This window comes from Sus scrofa, chromosome 15 (assembly GCF_000003025.6).
Source record: "Sus scrofa isolate TJ Tabasco breed Duroc chromosome 15, Sscrofa11.1, whole genome shotgun sequence".
Taxonomy (NCBI): Eukaryota; Metazoa; Chordata; class Mammalia; order Artiodactyla; family Suidae; genus Sus; species Sus scrofa.
Window position 1 is genome coordinate 48,687,224 of NC_010457.5, and position 17,159 is coordinate 48,704,382.

General features: G+C 54.1%; 1 protein-coding gene and 1 long non-coding RNA gene across 2 annotated transcripts; one reads left to right on the top strand and one right to left on the bottom strand.

The window, feature by feature from the left end:
- On the bottom strand, window positions 5,093-9,416 carry ZNF703 (zinc finger protein 703). Its single transcript, XM_003133370.5, has 2 exons — window positions 8,956-9,416; window positions 5,093-7,974 (listed from the first exon to the last, which is right to left on the bottom strand). The coding sequence occupies exons 1-2, from the start codon at window positions 9,196-9,198 to the stop codon at window positions 6,442-6,444; spliced, it is 1,776 nt and encodes a 591-aa protein (XP_003133418.2). The 5' UTR covers window positions 9,199-9,416; the 3' UTR covers window positions 5,093-6,441.
- LOC110256999 lies at window positions 9,550-11,458 on the top strand. Its single transcript, XR_002339108.1, has 2 exons — window positions 9,550-9,681; window positions 10,469-11,458. It is a non-coding gene; the product is annotated as an uncharacterized LOC110256999 (long non-coding RNA).

The window sequence follows — 17,159 nt, forward strand, 5'->3', positions numbered from 1 at the left end:
AAAGGCAGTGACGTAGAACACTATCTCGTCTCCTAGCTTCTGGGTGTGTCTGGTCTCCCCCAGCTAAATTGGGCAGGAATGTGGTCTGAGTTTTCTCTTGTGTCTCCTGGCACCTAGCACTGTGCTAGGCATGTAATGGGAATTCTGTAAATTCTCTTTGCTTTGGCGATTGACCTCTTGGAATTCACCAATAAATACTGGGTCTCTATTTTCAAGCTGCCATTTCTTTATTTTGGTTATTCAATACATCATTTGTCAAAACATAACATAGTTGGTATCACTCTTGTGGCCCCCTCCACCTCTTTTTTTCTTTTCCTTTTCTTTTTTTTAGTTCCTAGGCTAGGGGTCAAACCCACGGCATGTGGAAGTTCCTAGGCTAGGGGTCGGAATGAAGCAGAGCTACAGCTGCTGGCCTACACCACAGCCACAGCAATGCAGGATCCTTAACCCACTGAGCGGGGCCAGGGATTGAGCCTGCATCCTCATGGATACTAGTTGGGTTCGGGTTTGTTACTACTGAGCTACAATGAGAACTCCCCCCTCCACCTCTTTTTAAAAGTTGAGATTGGAGTTCCCAATGAGGCAGAGTCTCTGTAGCGCTGGGATGCAGGTTTGATCCCTAGCCCGGCACAGTGGGTTAAAGATCCACTGTTACCACATCTGCAGCATAGGCTGAAAGTGTGGCTTGGATCCGAGCCTGGCCTGGGAACTCCATACGCCATGGGGGTGGCCAAAGGAAAAAAAAAAAAAAAAAGAGTTGAGATGAACCATGAGGGCAATTTACCACAAAACACCTGACCTTGTTCTCGCTCCTGGACTGCAGGGTTGCTTTGGTTCTGTTTTTAGCTTGGCAGAGCCCAACAGCCCCCCTCCCCACCAGCCCCTTTGGGCCGGGGGCCTTTCCTGTCCTTGGACCCAGTGCCTGACAGCTGGTTTGGGGGGGACTGGAGGAGGGGGTGAGGGCATGCTGAGTGTGACAATAGGGCAGGCTTTGTCCAGAGGCCACACTGTGCCTCCGCTGACCTTGGAACTAAGTGACCCTGGCCAACCAGGGGAGGCGGTTTCCTTCTTTCTCTGGTCTGCAGGTTTTTAATGTCTTCTTTGTTGGTTTGGGGCCCTAGAGACCGAACTGAAGGAGAGACTTTTGGCTGCTCCCTCCCTCCTGGACAAAATGGTGCATGCTTTTCCTGTTTAAACAGGGCACAGTTGTGAAGCGCCCTGACTCCGCACACACTGAGGCCGGGCAACGGCTGCAATAAATCAATAGGAAAATAGAAGCTGCCAGTTAGACTAAACAAGTGCATTTGCAAAGATGGCTAGCCCTCATTAATCACTCTGACAGTCCTAAAAACACATTTCCCCTTTAATGACTGTATTTGGATAATCAGTGCTTTTTCCTCCTCAGTCAGAGTTTGAGTAACAGACAGCTGGTGTTATTACAGCCATTGGGGAGGGAGCGCTGGGATCAGGGTTGAGAGAGAACCATCTACTGGAGGTCTCCTCGAAAGGGCTGGGCTGCAGCGCAGTAATGAGGGGGAGCTTTGTGCTGCCACTGACAGCCACGGGCAAGTTCCCCTCTAAACCTTGACACCCACCTGCATGATGTGAAAACAAAAACCTCATGGGGGAGGGGGGCAGAGTTTAATGGGGTTGGCCCATTTCTCCTGGGTCAGGGAGGCAAGAGAGTTTCCTTGGCGGCGAGGTCGGGAGATGCGTCCATGTGCTTTGGCTTTGTTTCTGTGAGGTGACTTTGGCTTTCAGGAGAAAGTTGGAAACCCAGCACATTCCTCTTTATAAATGATGTAACACATTAATGCGCAGTGCATTATGAAAATGGTAATTCAAACCCATAGTGCTTCAAATTAAACCATACATTATCGGATGCACTCAACCATCTATTTTGCAAAAAGGCAGGATGAATGAAATCAAATCAAACAGAAAACTGGAGTGCCGCTTCCCCTCCAGAATGATTAATAAAGTACAGAGCCAGAGTATTATTGGAAGATGGATTCCAAGGAAAACCCATCAGGAAGGAGTTAGTTCCTATATGGAGAGATGTACAACCCGGGATACTGGGTAGGTGAAGGCAATGATGGCCGCATAAAAGTGGCAGAGGGCCCCACACCTCCTACTTGGGCTGTGGGTTCTCAGGGGATAGACTTGGGGCAGGAAGTGTGGGAATGACTGGGAAGTGAAAAACTTTGCACTACAAAATTCCGTTTCTGTCAAACCTGTACACCAGGCCTTTCCTTCCCTCTCCCTCTGCCCTCCTCCTGCTGCCCATGAAACGACAAAAATAACCAGGCAGGAGGTGTGAAAATAGGACCTAGAGCCAGGAACAGTCCAGAGTCTCAGGTTCTGGCTCTGTGGCCGCCACTCTTCCTGGTGCCTTGGGAGAGGGTATGAGGAAGAAGCGAGAAAGGTTAGGAAGAAAAGGAGAAAAGGAGACAGAGAGATGGAAGGTAGAATTGATTCTCAAAGATTACAGTTGCCGGGTGAATGACCTATGCAAATAAGCAGCTGGTGGGGGTATTATCTCTATTAAAATAGCAACTTTTTTTTTTTTTTTTTTTTTTGCTTTTTAGGGCTGTACCGTGGCATATGGAAGTTCCCAGGCTAGTGGTTGAATCAGAGCTGCAGCCGCAGCCTATGCCACAGCTTGTGGCAACACAGAATCCTGAACCCACTGATCGAGGCCAGGGATCAAATCCACATCCTCATGAATACTAGCCCCATGCCATAACCCGATGAGCCACAATGGGAACTCCTAAAACATCAACTTTATTTGGTGAGAATGTAGCTCCTGAAAGTAACAAAGTCCCCCCCCCACCACCACAAGCTAATAAAAACAGCTGCCTGTCTTAGGAGGGTTACCCATTTACGGCAGGGAAAGCTGACATATGAGGGTGAGAAGTGGGTTGCTCCGGACCGCAATGCCTGCTCTTGGTGTCACAATGCAGTGGGGGACGGCCTTTTCCATCCAGGCCAAAGGCACCCTTCCAGGTCTGTAAGGCCATACATTTTCTGGGAGGAAATGTAATCCTCTGAGGAGTTTCTAACTGGCATTCTCACACCTCAAGTGTAAGCCAAACACCTAGAAAAAAGTTTCTTCTGCCCTATGGAGAGTCTGCTTTCTCCTGTGCCAACAAGCAGAGCTCTGTGGTCCTTAGATAGGAAAGTCTAAAGTCCACAGTTTAAGAAAGAGAAAAGTTTAAGTTCCCCTGCAGAGGGAGCAAGTTCCAGCAGTTTGCGCAGGCCCTTAAAAACCAACCAACCAACCAACCAGCCAACCAAAAAAGGTATCTGAAGGAAAGAGGGGGATTTGAGAGGCAGGGAAGATGGGAAAGAGAATAACCGAGTGCAAAACAACAGAGAAAAAGAAAAGTCAAGTTACTACGTTTCACGTCTTTCAAAGCTTCCGGCCAGCCGATGTGAACTCTGAGACGTCGGATAAGGATAATTTCCCAGGAGGACCCCGAGGACACTGCTCTCAGGGCAACTTCTCCAGCCCAGGCAGTTTCTCCCTGACTTCGCTGCCCACCGCCCAGCCCCCTCTGTGCTCGCAACGTTGCCAGCGGTCCAGGTCCTTTCCCCAGAGACGCACGGAGTCGGCTGGAGCACCGGCACTGCCATTTTCTGCAGAAGACTGGGGCTTTCTTGATTAGTGAAGGAATTATGCCCAGTAACAAAGCTATAGGGGTACCCCAACCCCCCAAACTATTCTCCCCCACCACCGCGAAAACATCTTTCGCTGAGGTTCTGTCAGGTCCAAGTTGATGCCCACCCTGTGATTCTCTACTGGAGTTTGGGGCCGGCTGTAGGCTGAAACAGCGCGCAGAGAAAGCATCTCTGTCTCCTCCTTCTGCACTTGACCTCTGGGTCTATGGTCGTTTCAAAAGGACAGAATTTACGGAGCAGAAATGCCCCCAAAGTGGCTTTCCTCACAGAGAAAGCAAAGCAAAACAACACAAACATCAACAACAGTACCTCCAAAGGCTTCGCGGCGCCGACGCAGAGGAGAGCCGCCAGGAGGGGGCGAGGAAGGCTCGCCTAACAGGTGGCCCCGCACGCTCTTAGGCTCTGGAGAGCCGAGGCGCCCTGGCCCGCTATGCTGGGAGAGGCGGGCGCCCTGCGTCCCGCAGCAGGAAGCTGAGCTGTGCCAGCCTCTGGGGGCGCCTCTCCCCCTCCCCAAGCTCGGGGGTAGTGGACGAGTTAGCACCCGAGATTACGCGCAGGCCCTGGGCTCCCCCGCCCCCCAGAATACCCTGCGCAGTGGGGAGGTGCCTCGGCCCTCTCCGACCATCCCGCAAAAGAGCACCCCAACCCTCGCCTGCCCGAGGATGCGGAAGCCGGTGTCAATCGTGTGAGCTCAAGAAAACAAGGACCGAGGGTAGCTTCTAGGTCCCGAGTAATCTACTAAAAAGCCTTGCCTTCTCCGCAAAACCAAACTCCGTTCAGAGCAGTCTCTGGGGGCGCAGATGACTGGGATCTACAATCTAGCGCTGGCCTTGGGAAGCCCCCAAACCTGAGAAGCACCCTTCTGTGCAGGTGCTTTTACCTTTTGGCTTCCAGGTGTATAAAAGGCACTGTCGGGGAAAAGAAACCCTATTTGGAGTTCGAAGCTTGGATGGTGAGGTCGGGACTGACGCCAGTCTCTCCCTTCTGCCACCAGGTGGCGCCAGAGGCACGTCGCTTCTGCTCACCCGCAGGGCCTGGGGACAGTGCTACCAAGTCTCTGGGCCCTGGATCCCTTCTCAGCCCCTTGTACCTCGAATCTCGACCCAGAGGAAAACCCACATTTACACATCCCCTCCACCCTGTTCCCAGGAAATGTCAAGTCCTTTGAAATGAGGCTAGGCGCTAAGTAACCAAGTTGCGGGGGGGGGGGGGCGCAGTTTTAGGTTATTTGTAATGGGTTGGCAGAAGTTGTTTTTTTCTCCGCCCCCGCCTCCTTCCTTGAGCAAAGGCATTAAACTCGTCCTTGAACGGAAATCTGAGAAGGAAACCATAAGGTATTTTAGGCAAGAATAAAAGAGCATCTGCTAAGGTGTCTGGAAATGGGACGGTGGGTGAGGCAAGAAACACACCAGGGTGTGAATATAGCCAAGTACTCCATTTATTAACAAAATAAGTCTTACCAAGGGAGAGCTCTATTCATCCCCAACAGGCCCCGCAGCCCCGCGAGGCTGCCGAAGACCAGGAGGGAGGGAGGGTGTTGGGAGAAGACCCAGGGGGCGAGTCTTCAATCCCAATGACTGAGGGAGCCCACGGCAACTGTGGGGACTCTGTTGGGTAAGGCGTGGGAAGGGGCGGGGACCGCTATGATCCCCGTGCTCCCTGACTCCCCCACCTTCCCCCCCAACAGCTAACAAGTTTGTATCACCAGCTCGATATTACCACGGGTCTGCTTTGGAAGGATCTAGCAAGAATCACTGACCCAGCCCCTACCACCAGGACAGGGGCCGATGACCGAGAGAAAAACAGTGACTAGAAAAGCACTTCGCAAACTCTAAAGAGCAAAGTTTCATGCCAGCAGGGCCTTCTAAGGACTTTTTCTTGAGTAAGATGAGTCCTTGCAAGGTCCCCCACCAGCAGGCAGTGTGACCACTGGTGTTTGGAGACAGCAAGGGTCTGGAAGTGGGAAGGCTCTGTAGAAGGCCTCTAGGGCCACTGACTCTTGCTCAGAGCAAGACAGGGGAGCCAGACTCTAATTGGGGGTGGTGGTGGGGAGGGTGCAGCTCAGGAATCCTGCGGGGAGAAAGTGGGCGGGGAGGAGTCACAGAGCTGAGTTCCGGGTCTACAAGGGTGCAAGACTTCCAGCTCCCAAGGCCGCTCCCTGCACCCCCAAATGCCTTACAAAAAATATCTCCTCTCTGTTACTTGTACAAAGGAAAAAAACAAAACAAAACAAACAAAAAACCAACAACAGAACCGCTAATGGACGGAAACAAGAAGGAATGAAGGGGAAAGAGAAGCAGGAAATGTAGTTGGAACGGTTAAGAAGCATGCAAGAATTCCCCAGGAAGGGAAAACAAAAAGAACCCCACTCTCCCTCCTCCCCCGAAAACCAAACCAATCAAAAAACAAACAAACAAACAAAACAGGCAAAAGGAAAAAAAAAATAAAACTTACATCTAAGAAAAAGAAAAGCAGAAAATAAAGGAAGAGGGGCGGGGGAACCTGTAGTTACTCGTGTAATTAATATTATTATTTAGAGGGAAACAGACTTTTTGCATACCATTGACTCGTGTGGGCCGTTAATGCACTTATATTCCCAGCTTGTAAGCTAACATTATAGTAAATAAATACACAGTCCGGTGGGGAAGAGGGTCTGGGGGGGGGATCCAGCAAGGATAAGCAGTGGCGGAGGCTGCAGCGGGAGTAGGGGGGGAGGGGAGGTGGGGGAGGGAGGGGAGGCTGGGGAGAGAGGCAGGGCTGTAGTTACTGGTATCCGAGAGCGGAGGCTGAGGCCAGTCTCTGTCCGTACAGCGCGTACGGTGAGTAGTAGGGTCCGGCTGTGGGAAGGGACGGCACGGCCAGGCCCCCAGCTGTGGATAAGTGGCTCTTGCCGTAGGGGTGGTACCGGCTTAGCCCCAAAGTGTGTGGACTCCGCAAAGACAGCGACCCGGGGCTGCCGGGGGCGGTGGGCGGGGGGAGGTGCAGATGGCAGGAGGCGGCGGCCGCAGCCGCCGCAGCGGCGCTGCCCAGGCCTGAGGCCCCAGGGTAGGCGGCCAGAAGTTTCTCCGCGCCGGGCAAGGCCGTGTGGGTCCGTAGGTGGCTGAGCAGCTCCTCCGAGGTGGCGAAGCGCTTGTCGCACGGCCCGCTGGCCGCCACCCAGTTGCAGCTGTGCGGCAGCGGTTCGTTCTGCAGCATGAAGCCGTAGGTGTAGAGCGGGTGGCCGGGGAGCGCAGCCTGGGCGGCGCTGGACGAGAGCGCGGCGGGCTGTAGCGGGTGCCCGGGGTACACCAACGGATAGCCCCCAGCTTTAAGACCGGGCCCGGCCGGGTCGTGTGCGCTGCAGGTGGAGCAGCTGGAGCCTCCAAGGTGTGAGGCGCCGTGGTAGCCTCCCAGGCAGTAGGGGTCTCGGCATAATCCCTGTAGGAAGGAGGGCGGGGAGGCCCCGGTGAGCGGGCTGGAGCTGGGGGGCTTGCCCGGCGGCAGGCCCAGGCCCCCCGATAGCTGGCCTCCCACGAGGCCGGACTTGCTGGGATCCAGGCCAGGCACGAACTGAGACGGGTAGCCGGCGTAGGCGCCCACGATGGAGCCGTGGTAGCCGATGCTGGAGGGTGGCAGCGGGAACACCGAGTGGCCCGGCTTATAGGGCGACACCGGCGCCACGTGGCCGGCCCCCACCAACGCGGAGGGCGGCTCCGACTTGCGCCCGGAGGCCCCGGCCTCCGTGCCGCTGCCGCTGTGCCCGCCCGGCTCCCCACCGTTGCCGCGGCTCACGGCCGCAGGCTCCGGGCTGGGCTTGGGCTCCTGGTCTTTCTTGTCCAGCTCCCCGCTGCCGCCTGCGCCGCCGTTCTTGCAGTCAGAGTGGTGCGGGGAGCCGCCCCGAGAGCCACCAGGGGAGGATGAGGACGAGGACGCGGAGACCGGCGCTCCATGCGGGGGGAAGGGCGTGCAGGCGGCGCTTGGGACCCTGAAGCCCGCCTTGTCTCCTGGGGACAAGGAGGAGGAGGAGGAGGTGGAGGACACGGAGGAGGAGCCGCTGTCTTTGCGGGAGTCGCCGCCTCCGGAGCCCTTGGAGTAGGGCTTGAAGCTGGACTTGTCCTCGGCCGGGGAGTCCCCCAGCTGCTTGAGAGCCGCAGAAGCGGAGGCGGCGCCGGAGGCGGAGCGGCTGGGGTCCTTCTCTGCTCCCAGCCCGTTGGCCGCCGCTACCGAGTTGAGCTTAGACGAGGGCGGCGGGTCCGGCTTGCCGATCTGCGAGCAAGTCTGGGCCAGCAACGCCAAAGGACTCTTCTTGGCGTCCAGCTGTGGGAGACAGCGGCAAGGGGAGGGAGAAGGGGGGTGAGACGAGAAACCGCTCGGGAGAGTGAACAAGTGGGGTGCCTGGGAAGCTGGGGGGGGGGGCGAGGGGAGCCGACGAGGCGGCGGACGAGGCGAGAAGACCTTGGGGACAGGGTCTGGAGAGCGAGGGCGGGGCTGCTGGGCGGAACTGCGCTAACCCTGCCGGCCGGTGAGATCCCTCGCTCTCGGTGTCCCCGGAGTGCGCCACCGGTCCCGGGAAAAGAGCAGTGGAAGTAGTCTACCAAAGGTGACTTCTCTGGAGTCAGGGCTGAGGGAGGGCCTGTAACTCGCCCCCTGCCCTCGAATCTCCCCCTAGTCTATGCCCAGGGAAAAACTTATTGCTTCAGTTTGGGTAACTTCGCTTAGGACGGGTTTCAGGCGGTGGCGCCGCGGGGTAGAAGCCGGGAAAAGCGCGTTCTGAAGCTAGGGCTGCCGTTGGCGCTCTCTTGGTAGCCCCTCCCTCCCGGGGAGGGCACCCAGGGAAGTGGGAGGAAGAAAGACCTGGGATCGGGAGTGCCGGGGCGTAGTGCGCTCTAACCGGATGGGACAGAGGCGGAGCAGGACCGGGCCGATCCGGCTTCAAAGAGAACAAACCCGGGTAGAGAGAGGTGGGCGGGAGAGGCCCAGGAGAGATCTTCTCCGGCCTGGAAACTGGGTGGCGAGGAAAAGTAAAAGACCCAGTGGAGACTCCAAGAGCAAACCCAATCCGGGAGAAAACATGTAGCTCCGAAAGGCGAGTGTGGAAGGGGAACCTTTCCGGAAAAGCCCAGGGAGAACCGTGTGGGCTCTGATCCCTCTGTTCTCCGTCCCTTCTCACACCGTCCGCCAGTGTGGCCGGACCTGAGCGTCGCACCGAGCCCCAGGGCGCAGGGAGCAGGGCCGTGGGCCCGGCAGTGGTGGGCGGAATGGGGCCGGCGCTGGACTGGCAGCGACCAGTCGACTGACCTCAATGGGGCTGACGGGAGTGGAGGACAGCGGCTGCAGGTACTCCGGATGCAGGAGGTGGCCGGTGTGCGCGCTCAGCATCTTCAGGACCCTGATGGGGAGCCGGTTTGCCTGGCGCAGGGGGTCCGCCGGGGGCAAGAGAGACACCGCCGCCGGCACCGCCGGCCTCTTCCCGCCTCCGCCGCTACCGCTGCCGCTGCTTTCGGGTGTCCTTGGGTTAGATCCAGCGGGCGAATCGCTCATTTGGAGGAGGCAGCGCCACTGGGGGGGCGGGGAGGGAGGGGGAGCACCGGGGAGGCGAGCTCCCGCGGCGGGTGGGCTCGCTCCGCAGCGCCAAGCGCGGTGCAGCAGCCGCTGCGCCTCCACCCCTCCTCCACCGACGCCACCGCCGCCGCTGCAGCCGCCGCCGCCGCCGCTATTCCCGGCGAGCAACACAAAAACCTTCGCCTTCCGCGAGCCGCACGTCAAATAGCCGCGATCGGCAGCCACACTTCAAAGGGATCGCCGCGGCCGCCCAATCGCAGCTCTCGCCGGGACCCCGGGGCGGGGAGAGCGGCGGGCGGAGGCCGGCGCCGCCGGTGGGCGGGGAGAGCCTTAAAGGGGCCTCGCCTGCGCGCGCCTCTCCCGCCTCGGCCTTTACCACTCTCCGCACTCCTCCCCTCCCCCCAACTGGGCCACCCCTACCCTGGGGTCCCGGAGAGCAGGGGACTTCTCCGTGACCCCAAGGTCTGCGCCCTGTCTTTCGCTAGCTTCCCTATCGCTCTGTTCTCTCTCCCTTCGCACCGCGGGGAGTTGGTGCTGGCGGGGGCAGTCACCCTCAGGCCGTGTGTGTTTGGGGTGGGGTGGACTGGGGTGGGGGTGGGGTAGGAGCTCCCGGCGTTGGCTCTCTTACAGTCAGGTCCAAGCCTCTCCCCGAGGCGGCCTGGGGGCGGGCCGTGCCTCGGGAACCCAGCTCTGCTGCGGCCCTGCTCAGGCTCTGCTCAGGCTCAGCTCCGGCTCCGCTCCGGTCCAGCTCTCTTCCCCTAATTGGCTTCTCCCGGGTGGGCTCATTTGGAAGCGCTCGAGACCCGGAGGCAGCAGCGGTTCTCGGGATGCGGGGTAAAGCGCTCCAATAACTTTGAGCCAGTCCTGTCCGAAGCCTGCAAGTTTGAGGACTCCCTTAGGGGGTGAAATGATTGCGATAAGGCGCTGTTCCCTAGGTTGTGCGCGCCGCCGGCGCACAGATTTATAGGTTCGATGTTTTTGAGTGTGTTTTCAGGTTTCTTACAATGTCCTGCTTAGAGGCATAAAATTCTCTCACGGCACAGAGCCTTGCTGCTATTTGGGGGTTGGGGGAATCTAAGTGCTGCACCCGGATACAAACTCTAGAGATGCGTCCCCCACATGTTTTCTTCTCTCGGGGCTGGGGAGGGGGTAAATTTCCCAGGGAAATTTCGGAGTTAAAAACTTTGTATTAAAAATAACAGTATTCTCCTCTACTCCACCTCCTTCCCCTGGTGCCTTTCTAATAAAGTTTGCATTGCCAGCCTCGCACCGGGCAGAGATTTTACATAGACCTAATCTCGACATCATTAAGGTTCCCTGCCTGCGGATCAGAAGGTGAACCTGGGTCTTTGTGCTCTGGCCTCCGGGGAGACCACTTCGCCGTGCTCTCAGCGACCAGTGGAGGCGCGCTGGTGTCACTGCCTCGCTTGGAGTACCACTTTCCCAGCTCGAATCCATCACTCCGATTGTCAGGCCTGTCACTCGGGGCATATTGCTCCAGGACTACCCGTCCCTGACTCTGCTGCTCGTTGATCAACGCCCTGCGATCACATGAGAACCAAGACGGGGATAGATGATTTCAAAGGGGTCCTTCCAACAGAATGAAACAACTGTCATGGAAATAACAAATAGCAATCACGAACCTTTATCATGTTCCGTAAAGGAGGCAGCAGGCACCACTCCCAGGCCCTATCCGTCATACGCTCAACTGAATGTACTCCCTGGATGCGTCTGTTTTTTAGACAGTATGCATAGACCTCTAAAAAATTACACAGGCTTTCCCTACCCTAACTTTCATCCTGGTAAAATTAGGTTACAATGAATGCCAGGGGATGTCCTGACTGGGTGATGTATTCCATATTGCAGCAAGAGGGGTACCAGAAGGAGGGGGGGCCCACTTATTTCATTGTGGTTGTCCTTATTCCCCACCCCCATCTCTTCTCGTGCCAGCTTCTGAGTACTCTAACGTCCCTGCCACTGCCAACACCAATTTTAAATGTCCATTGCAGGGCTGCTTCAGTCTTAGAGGTCATTTGGCCTTTGGGAGACTGCTCTGCAGAGAGAGGAAGTGAGAATGGAAGAGGGTGGGCCTTTGTAGGCATTTAGAGGAGGAACTGGGAAGAGGGGCACCCTTGGAGACAGGAAGAGATGAAAGACCCCTTCTTGATGATTGTAACCAGCTCAGCTGTGAGTGCCAGCCAAGAACTCCTGCTAGGGCCCAAGCAGATGTGTGTTGGGAGTGATTAATGGAGAATCAGTTGGGTACAAAGGGGAGAGGAGACAGACAAAGGCATTTAGGAGTTTGGAAGGACTAGAGGGGCAGGAGGCAGCAGGAATGGGGTGAAGAATGGAGGGTGATAAAATATTTACTCTCTATTTGGAGAGGAAAAGAGAAGAAGAGGCCTAGGAATGAACGAAAGGAAGGGAGGAAGGAGGAGGTGGGGATGGGAAGGCCAGGCTCAGGATGGAGGGTGAGGAGTCAGCTCAGGTAGTCACATGTTGTCCTTAGAAATCCTCACTCCCTTAGCTCACAGCTGATCACTAGGAAGAGGAGGTGTCAAACAGCACTGAGGTGGAGACCAGGCCTGCTGCCCCTTCCCGGAAAGTGCTAGCAAGGGAGTAGAGCCACCCTTCCCTTTGGGGTGCTGGTGAGGGCAGCAGGGCCCCTTTGGCTGGACCCATCCAGTCACCTTAGGTGGGAAAATGGAAAACCATACTTAGCCAGGCCAGAGGCCTAATTAAGAGACACTAGATGGTTATTACAACCAGTCCCCCCCCCTTTTTTATAGCCAAACCTGAGGCATATGGAAGTTCACAGGCTAGGGGTCGAATCAGAGCTGCAGCTGCCTACTTACGCCACAGCTGCAGTAACACAGAATCTGAGAACCATCTGTGACCTGCACCACAGCTCAAGGCAACACCAGATCCTTAACCCACTGAGCAAGGCCAGGGATCAAACCTGCATCCTCATGGATACTAGTCAGGTGGATTACTGCTGAGCCACGACAGGAACTCCCTACAACCAGTACTTGACATCCACTTAGCTGAAATGCTGACCCCTGCATAGTCCTAAGTGGGGCTCTAGTGACCTAAAGCAAGGACTGTGTCCAAAGGATGGCTTGTCACCTGCAAGAGAATCAGGCTAAGTTTTTACTTGGGTTGACTTTATTGAGGGTAATGGGGTGTGGTTGAGAAGGCCATGCAAAGACACTGTCGTACAGGACACAAGCCACCCCCTTGCAAAAAAGTTGCAGTTCTGTGGCTAAGGGGCCTTTTCCCCTTCTCTCCAGGCCCTTCCTAGGTTGCCCTGGGAGGGATGGCACCAGGACCACAGGACAGGGGCCAGCACTGTGTGAGGACTCCCCCTGCCAATGTGGTCAGGAATTACAACCTGGTGTGTCAGGCTCTTGATAAGTTTTAGTTACTGTTGTTATCTTTTCCATTTACAGCTGGAGAGGTTAGTTAGTCACTTACCCAAAGGCAAGTGACCAGTGAGCAGCAGAGCTCTCACTTGGAGTCAGGTCTCAGTGAGCCAGGCCTCTGAGCCACAATGCCGTGGTGGGTCCCGGGCAGGAAAACCTCTGGAAACTTGGGTTTCCTCATGTATAAAACCTGAGAGTGGCCACCTCAGAGTCAGGGAGCCCCAAACAGAAAATGCATGTCACACATCTAGTGCTGGGCACCAAGAAAGTCTCAGGTAAATGAGGGCTGTGTTCAACAGCATCATTTGCCTCTGTGGGGCCATTGCTCTGGAGAACATTCCAGCTGCACACCTATATCCGGCAGAGGCTCCCACCACCAGGGAAGCCACCAGAACACCCAAGCCACCCCAGAATCCTACCAAATCAGAGCTCTTTCTCCCCCAGCTTCCAGCCAAATGCACCTTAAAAAAAAAAAAAAAAGCCTCTTAGAAGCCATCAAGAAAATCCTTGAGGAAATTCTGAATATTTATAGGTATTTTCCACGACTTCAATTTACATAAAACTCACTTCCCAGGGGGAAAAAAACAAAACAAAACAAAACAAAACCCCAAAAATGCCTGAGTCAGGTTGGGAGAAGAGATGGCAGATTTTGCTGTGCGGGGTTAATGCGGAGTTTTCAGTCCGCGCCAAGGCGGAATTGCCTGAACGATCGCCTCTCTGCATAACACTCAAACCCTAATGGCAACAACATGAAATAATATCTCACTGGGTAACTATTTACATTTTTTTTTTTTTTAACACAAGCTGTAAGAACTCTGAAAAGTCTGCCTCATCGAGGACTTGGTTTTGCTCCCCGGGCGCTTAATATCTTTCAGCGGCTGGCAATTACAGCCTTGGCTGGGAGCCCTGGTTTAGCGCACTGCATTCAGGGCACCCGGAGCCCTTCCTCTGTCTACCCATCTCCAGCTTCTGACGCAGCCCCAGGGGCACAAGAAGGCCAGAGGGGTCAAGGAACAGTGGGAGCAAACTGGCAAAGCAAGAAGGACCAGCCAGCCACGGGGGAAGCCCACTCCAGCAGCCCCCTCTCCTGTTTTCTCATGGCTCCGATTATGTTCTATTATTATACTCCTCACGGGGCATCTGCCGTTATTTATTGACTTGTCCATTCTCCTGCTGGACTGGGAAGGCTTAAGTATCAGCCTCATCCTCTTTGTATTCTTATTGCCTGGCTGGATGTTTAAGCCATCATCACAGCAGTCAACAGTGAGAGCCAAGCGCTGTTGGAAGCACTTTGCAGGAGTTATCTCATTTAATCATCACAGAAGCCCTAGGAGGTGGGTCCTGTTGTTACCCCTCCTCACATAGGAGGAAGTGGAGGCCCGGAGAGGTTTACTAACCTGCCCTAAGTCCCAGCTGATAAGAGGTGGTGGGTACGGATCCCCACAGTCTGAATGCCGGAAGTGCCCAGTGAAAGTTTGTTGATGAATAGATAAGAATTTTACATACGAGGGCTCTTCATTTCTATCTACTCTCAGTGGATTAGTAAAAAGGTGGATGACTTTGTAATTTTCAGAACATCAGCTGTATGAGCCCTTTAAAGCATCTTTTCCCCCAAAACGTATTTGTGCTCATCACCTCGCAACAATTTTCTGAGTTATTTCAGGCAGGTGTTTTCATCCCTTTTGACAGATAAAGACCTGGGCTCTGAGAGCTTCTGGGGGAGTCTGAAGTCACACAGCAACCCTGGAGCAAGGCAAGAAGAGACCCTCCTCTCTCCCTGACTCTCCTGGCTGGGAGGGAACTCCTTTTGATCAAAGAAGGAGGAATTAACTACTTTTCCTCCCTCTTGAGTTCCCTTTGGAGAAGTGGTGGGAAGAAATGGACAAAGGAAATGTAGACTGAAGCTTATCTTCCAGCCACGTGTTTGATCCCAGTCCTTGAGCTGGCTACTTTGAAGAAGTGGTTTCGTTTATCTCCTATCAGCCCTCGGGGAGATAGGCAGGGCTGGGGGTGGGGGAGGATGGGAATAGGTGTGCCTTTGAAGTTTCCCCCCTCCATCTGCCCCACCCCTGGCAGCAACCTTAGCCCTGGGCAGTCACCCCTGACTACTTTGTTCCTTTGGGCCTTCAAGATTCCTCTTTTAAGTTACAAATCCTGCTGGAAGGGATCATACTTTAGTCGTCAGCCAACGTCTCAACTGTGATTGGCAGTGAAGGTTCTACCCCAGGTAATCAGAGCATTTATGGAGACTTAACTGTGTGTCAGACCGGCTGAGCTCCTTACCTGTACTAACTCATTACAAACTGATGAGGCAGGGACTACTACTGAGCCTGTTATAGTTGCAGCGTTGAGGTCCAGAGAGGTTAAGTAAATGGGCCAAGTTACACAGCTGGAAATTGGTAGAACTAGGATTTGAGTCCAGGGAGCCTGTTTCCAGAGCCAGTTTACCGAGGGCAGGACCAAGGGAGAGGAAGGCCCAGAGCAGGTAGAATGGAAAGCAAATGACTTCAACCATTTCCTGGAGTGCTGGGGTTGTCGTGACCATGATTTTCTTCCTGTCGCCAGGAGTGAGAATATGGTAGAGAGGAAACTGAAGCAGAGAAGGAAGTGAGGCAAAAGCTCATTTCATTGATTGAACTGGATTGACTGAATTCATTCAATTGCCGTTTCTTGGTCACTTGGTAGGAACAGGCCCAAGGTGATCCCAGGGCAAGTAAGGACCAGAGCAAGCTGGCAGGTCCAGGCCACCTCCCTGCACACAGTCCCAGTTCCTAAAAGTCAAGACAGCCCTTTCCTTCTGGCATCTGTGGGCTTCTTTTGCAGAATAGAAGAAAAAGTCAGAGGAGTTCCCGCTGTGGTGCGGCGGGTTAAGAATCCAACTACATGGACTTGGGTTGCTGCAGAGGTGGGGGTCCAATCCCTGGCCAGCATGGTGGGTTAAAAGGATCCAGCCTGCCACAGCTGTGGCTCCACTTCAGTCCCTGGCTGGGGAATTTCCATATGCCATGGATGTGGCCATTACATTAATAAATAAATAAACAAATCCCCCAACAACAACAAAAGGTCAGGATGCTCTAACTTTTTTTTTCCTTTTTGGTTGTGCCCTTGGCATGTGGAAGATCCTGGGCCAGGTTTTGAACACGAACCACTGCAGTGACAATTGCTGGATCCTTAACCGGTAGGCCATCAGGGAACTCCCTCTAACTTAAATCCCTCTCATTACCCTGTAGTTTAGTTGCCTACTGTTCTTTTTTTATTTCTCTTTTTTTTTTAATCAAAAAAAAATTTTTTTTTGTCTTTTGTCCTTTTGGTGCCCCAACCTCAGCATATGGAGGTTCCCAGGCTAGGGGTCTAATCAGGGCTGTTGCTGCCGGCCTACACCACAGCCACAGCAACGCCAGATCCGAGCCGGGTCTGTGACCTACACCACAGCTCACGGCAACACTGGATCCAACAACGAACCCACTGAGCGAGGCCAGGGATCGAACCTGCAACCTCATGGTTCCTAGTCGGATTCATTTCTGCTGAGCCATGACGGGAACTCCCTATTTCTTATTTTTATTTATTATGTTAAAAACTGAGGTAGAGTTGACTTATTATATTAGTTTCAGGTACAACATAGTCATCCAAAATTTTTATACATTATACTCCATTTAAAGTTGTTATAAAGGAGCTCACGTTGTGGCTCGGCAGGTTAAGAACCTGACACAGTGTCTATGTGGATTCAGGTTCAATCACTGCCCTGGCTCAGTGGGTTAAGGATCCAGTGTTACTGTAAGCTGTAGCATAGGTTGCAGATGTGGCTTGGATCTGGCATTGCTGTGGCTATGGTATAGGCCTGCAGCTGCAGCTCTGATTTGATGCCTAGCCTGGGAATTACTATATGCTGCAGTGGCTGTAAAAAGAAAAAAACAAAAAAAATTTTAAAAATATTGGCTAGGGAGTTCCCATCGTGGCGCAGCAGAAATGAATCTGACTAGGAGCCTTGAGGTTGCGGGTTTGATCACTGGCTTTGCTCAGTGGGTTAAGGATCCCGTGTTGCCTTGAGCTGTGGTGTAGGTCACAGACTTGGCTCAGATCTTGCGTTGCCGTGGCTGTGGTGTAGGTCGGCAGCTATAGCTCCAATTGGACCCCTAGCCTGGGAACCTCCACATGCCACGGTGCAGCTCTAAAGAGCAAAAAAAAAAAAAAAAAAAGAAAAAGAAAAAAAGAAAAAATTGGCTATATTCCCTGTGCTGTACAATATCTCCTTGTAATTAATTTATTTCATCCACAGTTGTTTGTACCAGCTGCCCACTGTTCTTAAGTGACTTTGCTCCAAGTTAATTCTGATTCCACTACATTTACTGAGCACCTCCGGATGCCAGTATGAATCATTCTAGATGATGTGTTCATGTACCATCTCTCATTTGGATCCAAGAGCAGAACAGAGGCCCCTGAAAAGGAAGTGGGGACCAGGCCTACCCAGATATCCTGCCAACATGCTCTGAGCATCCCAAGCTGGAACCACTGCCCTCC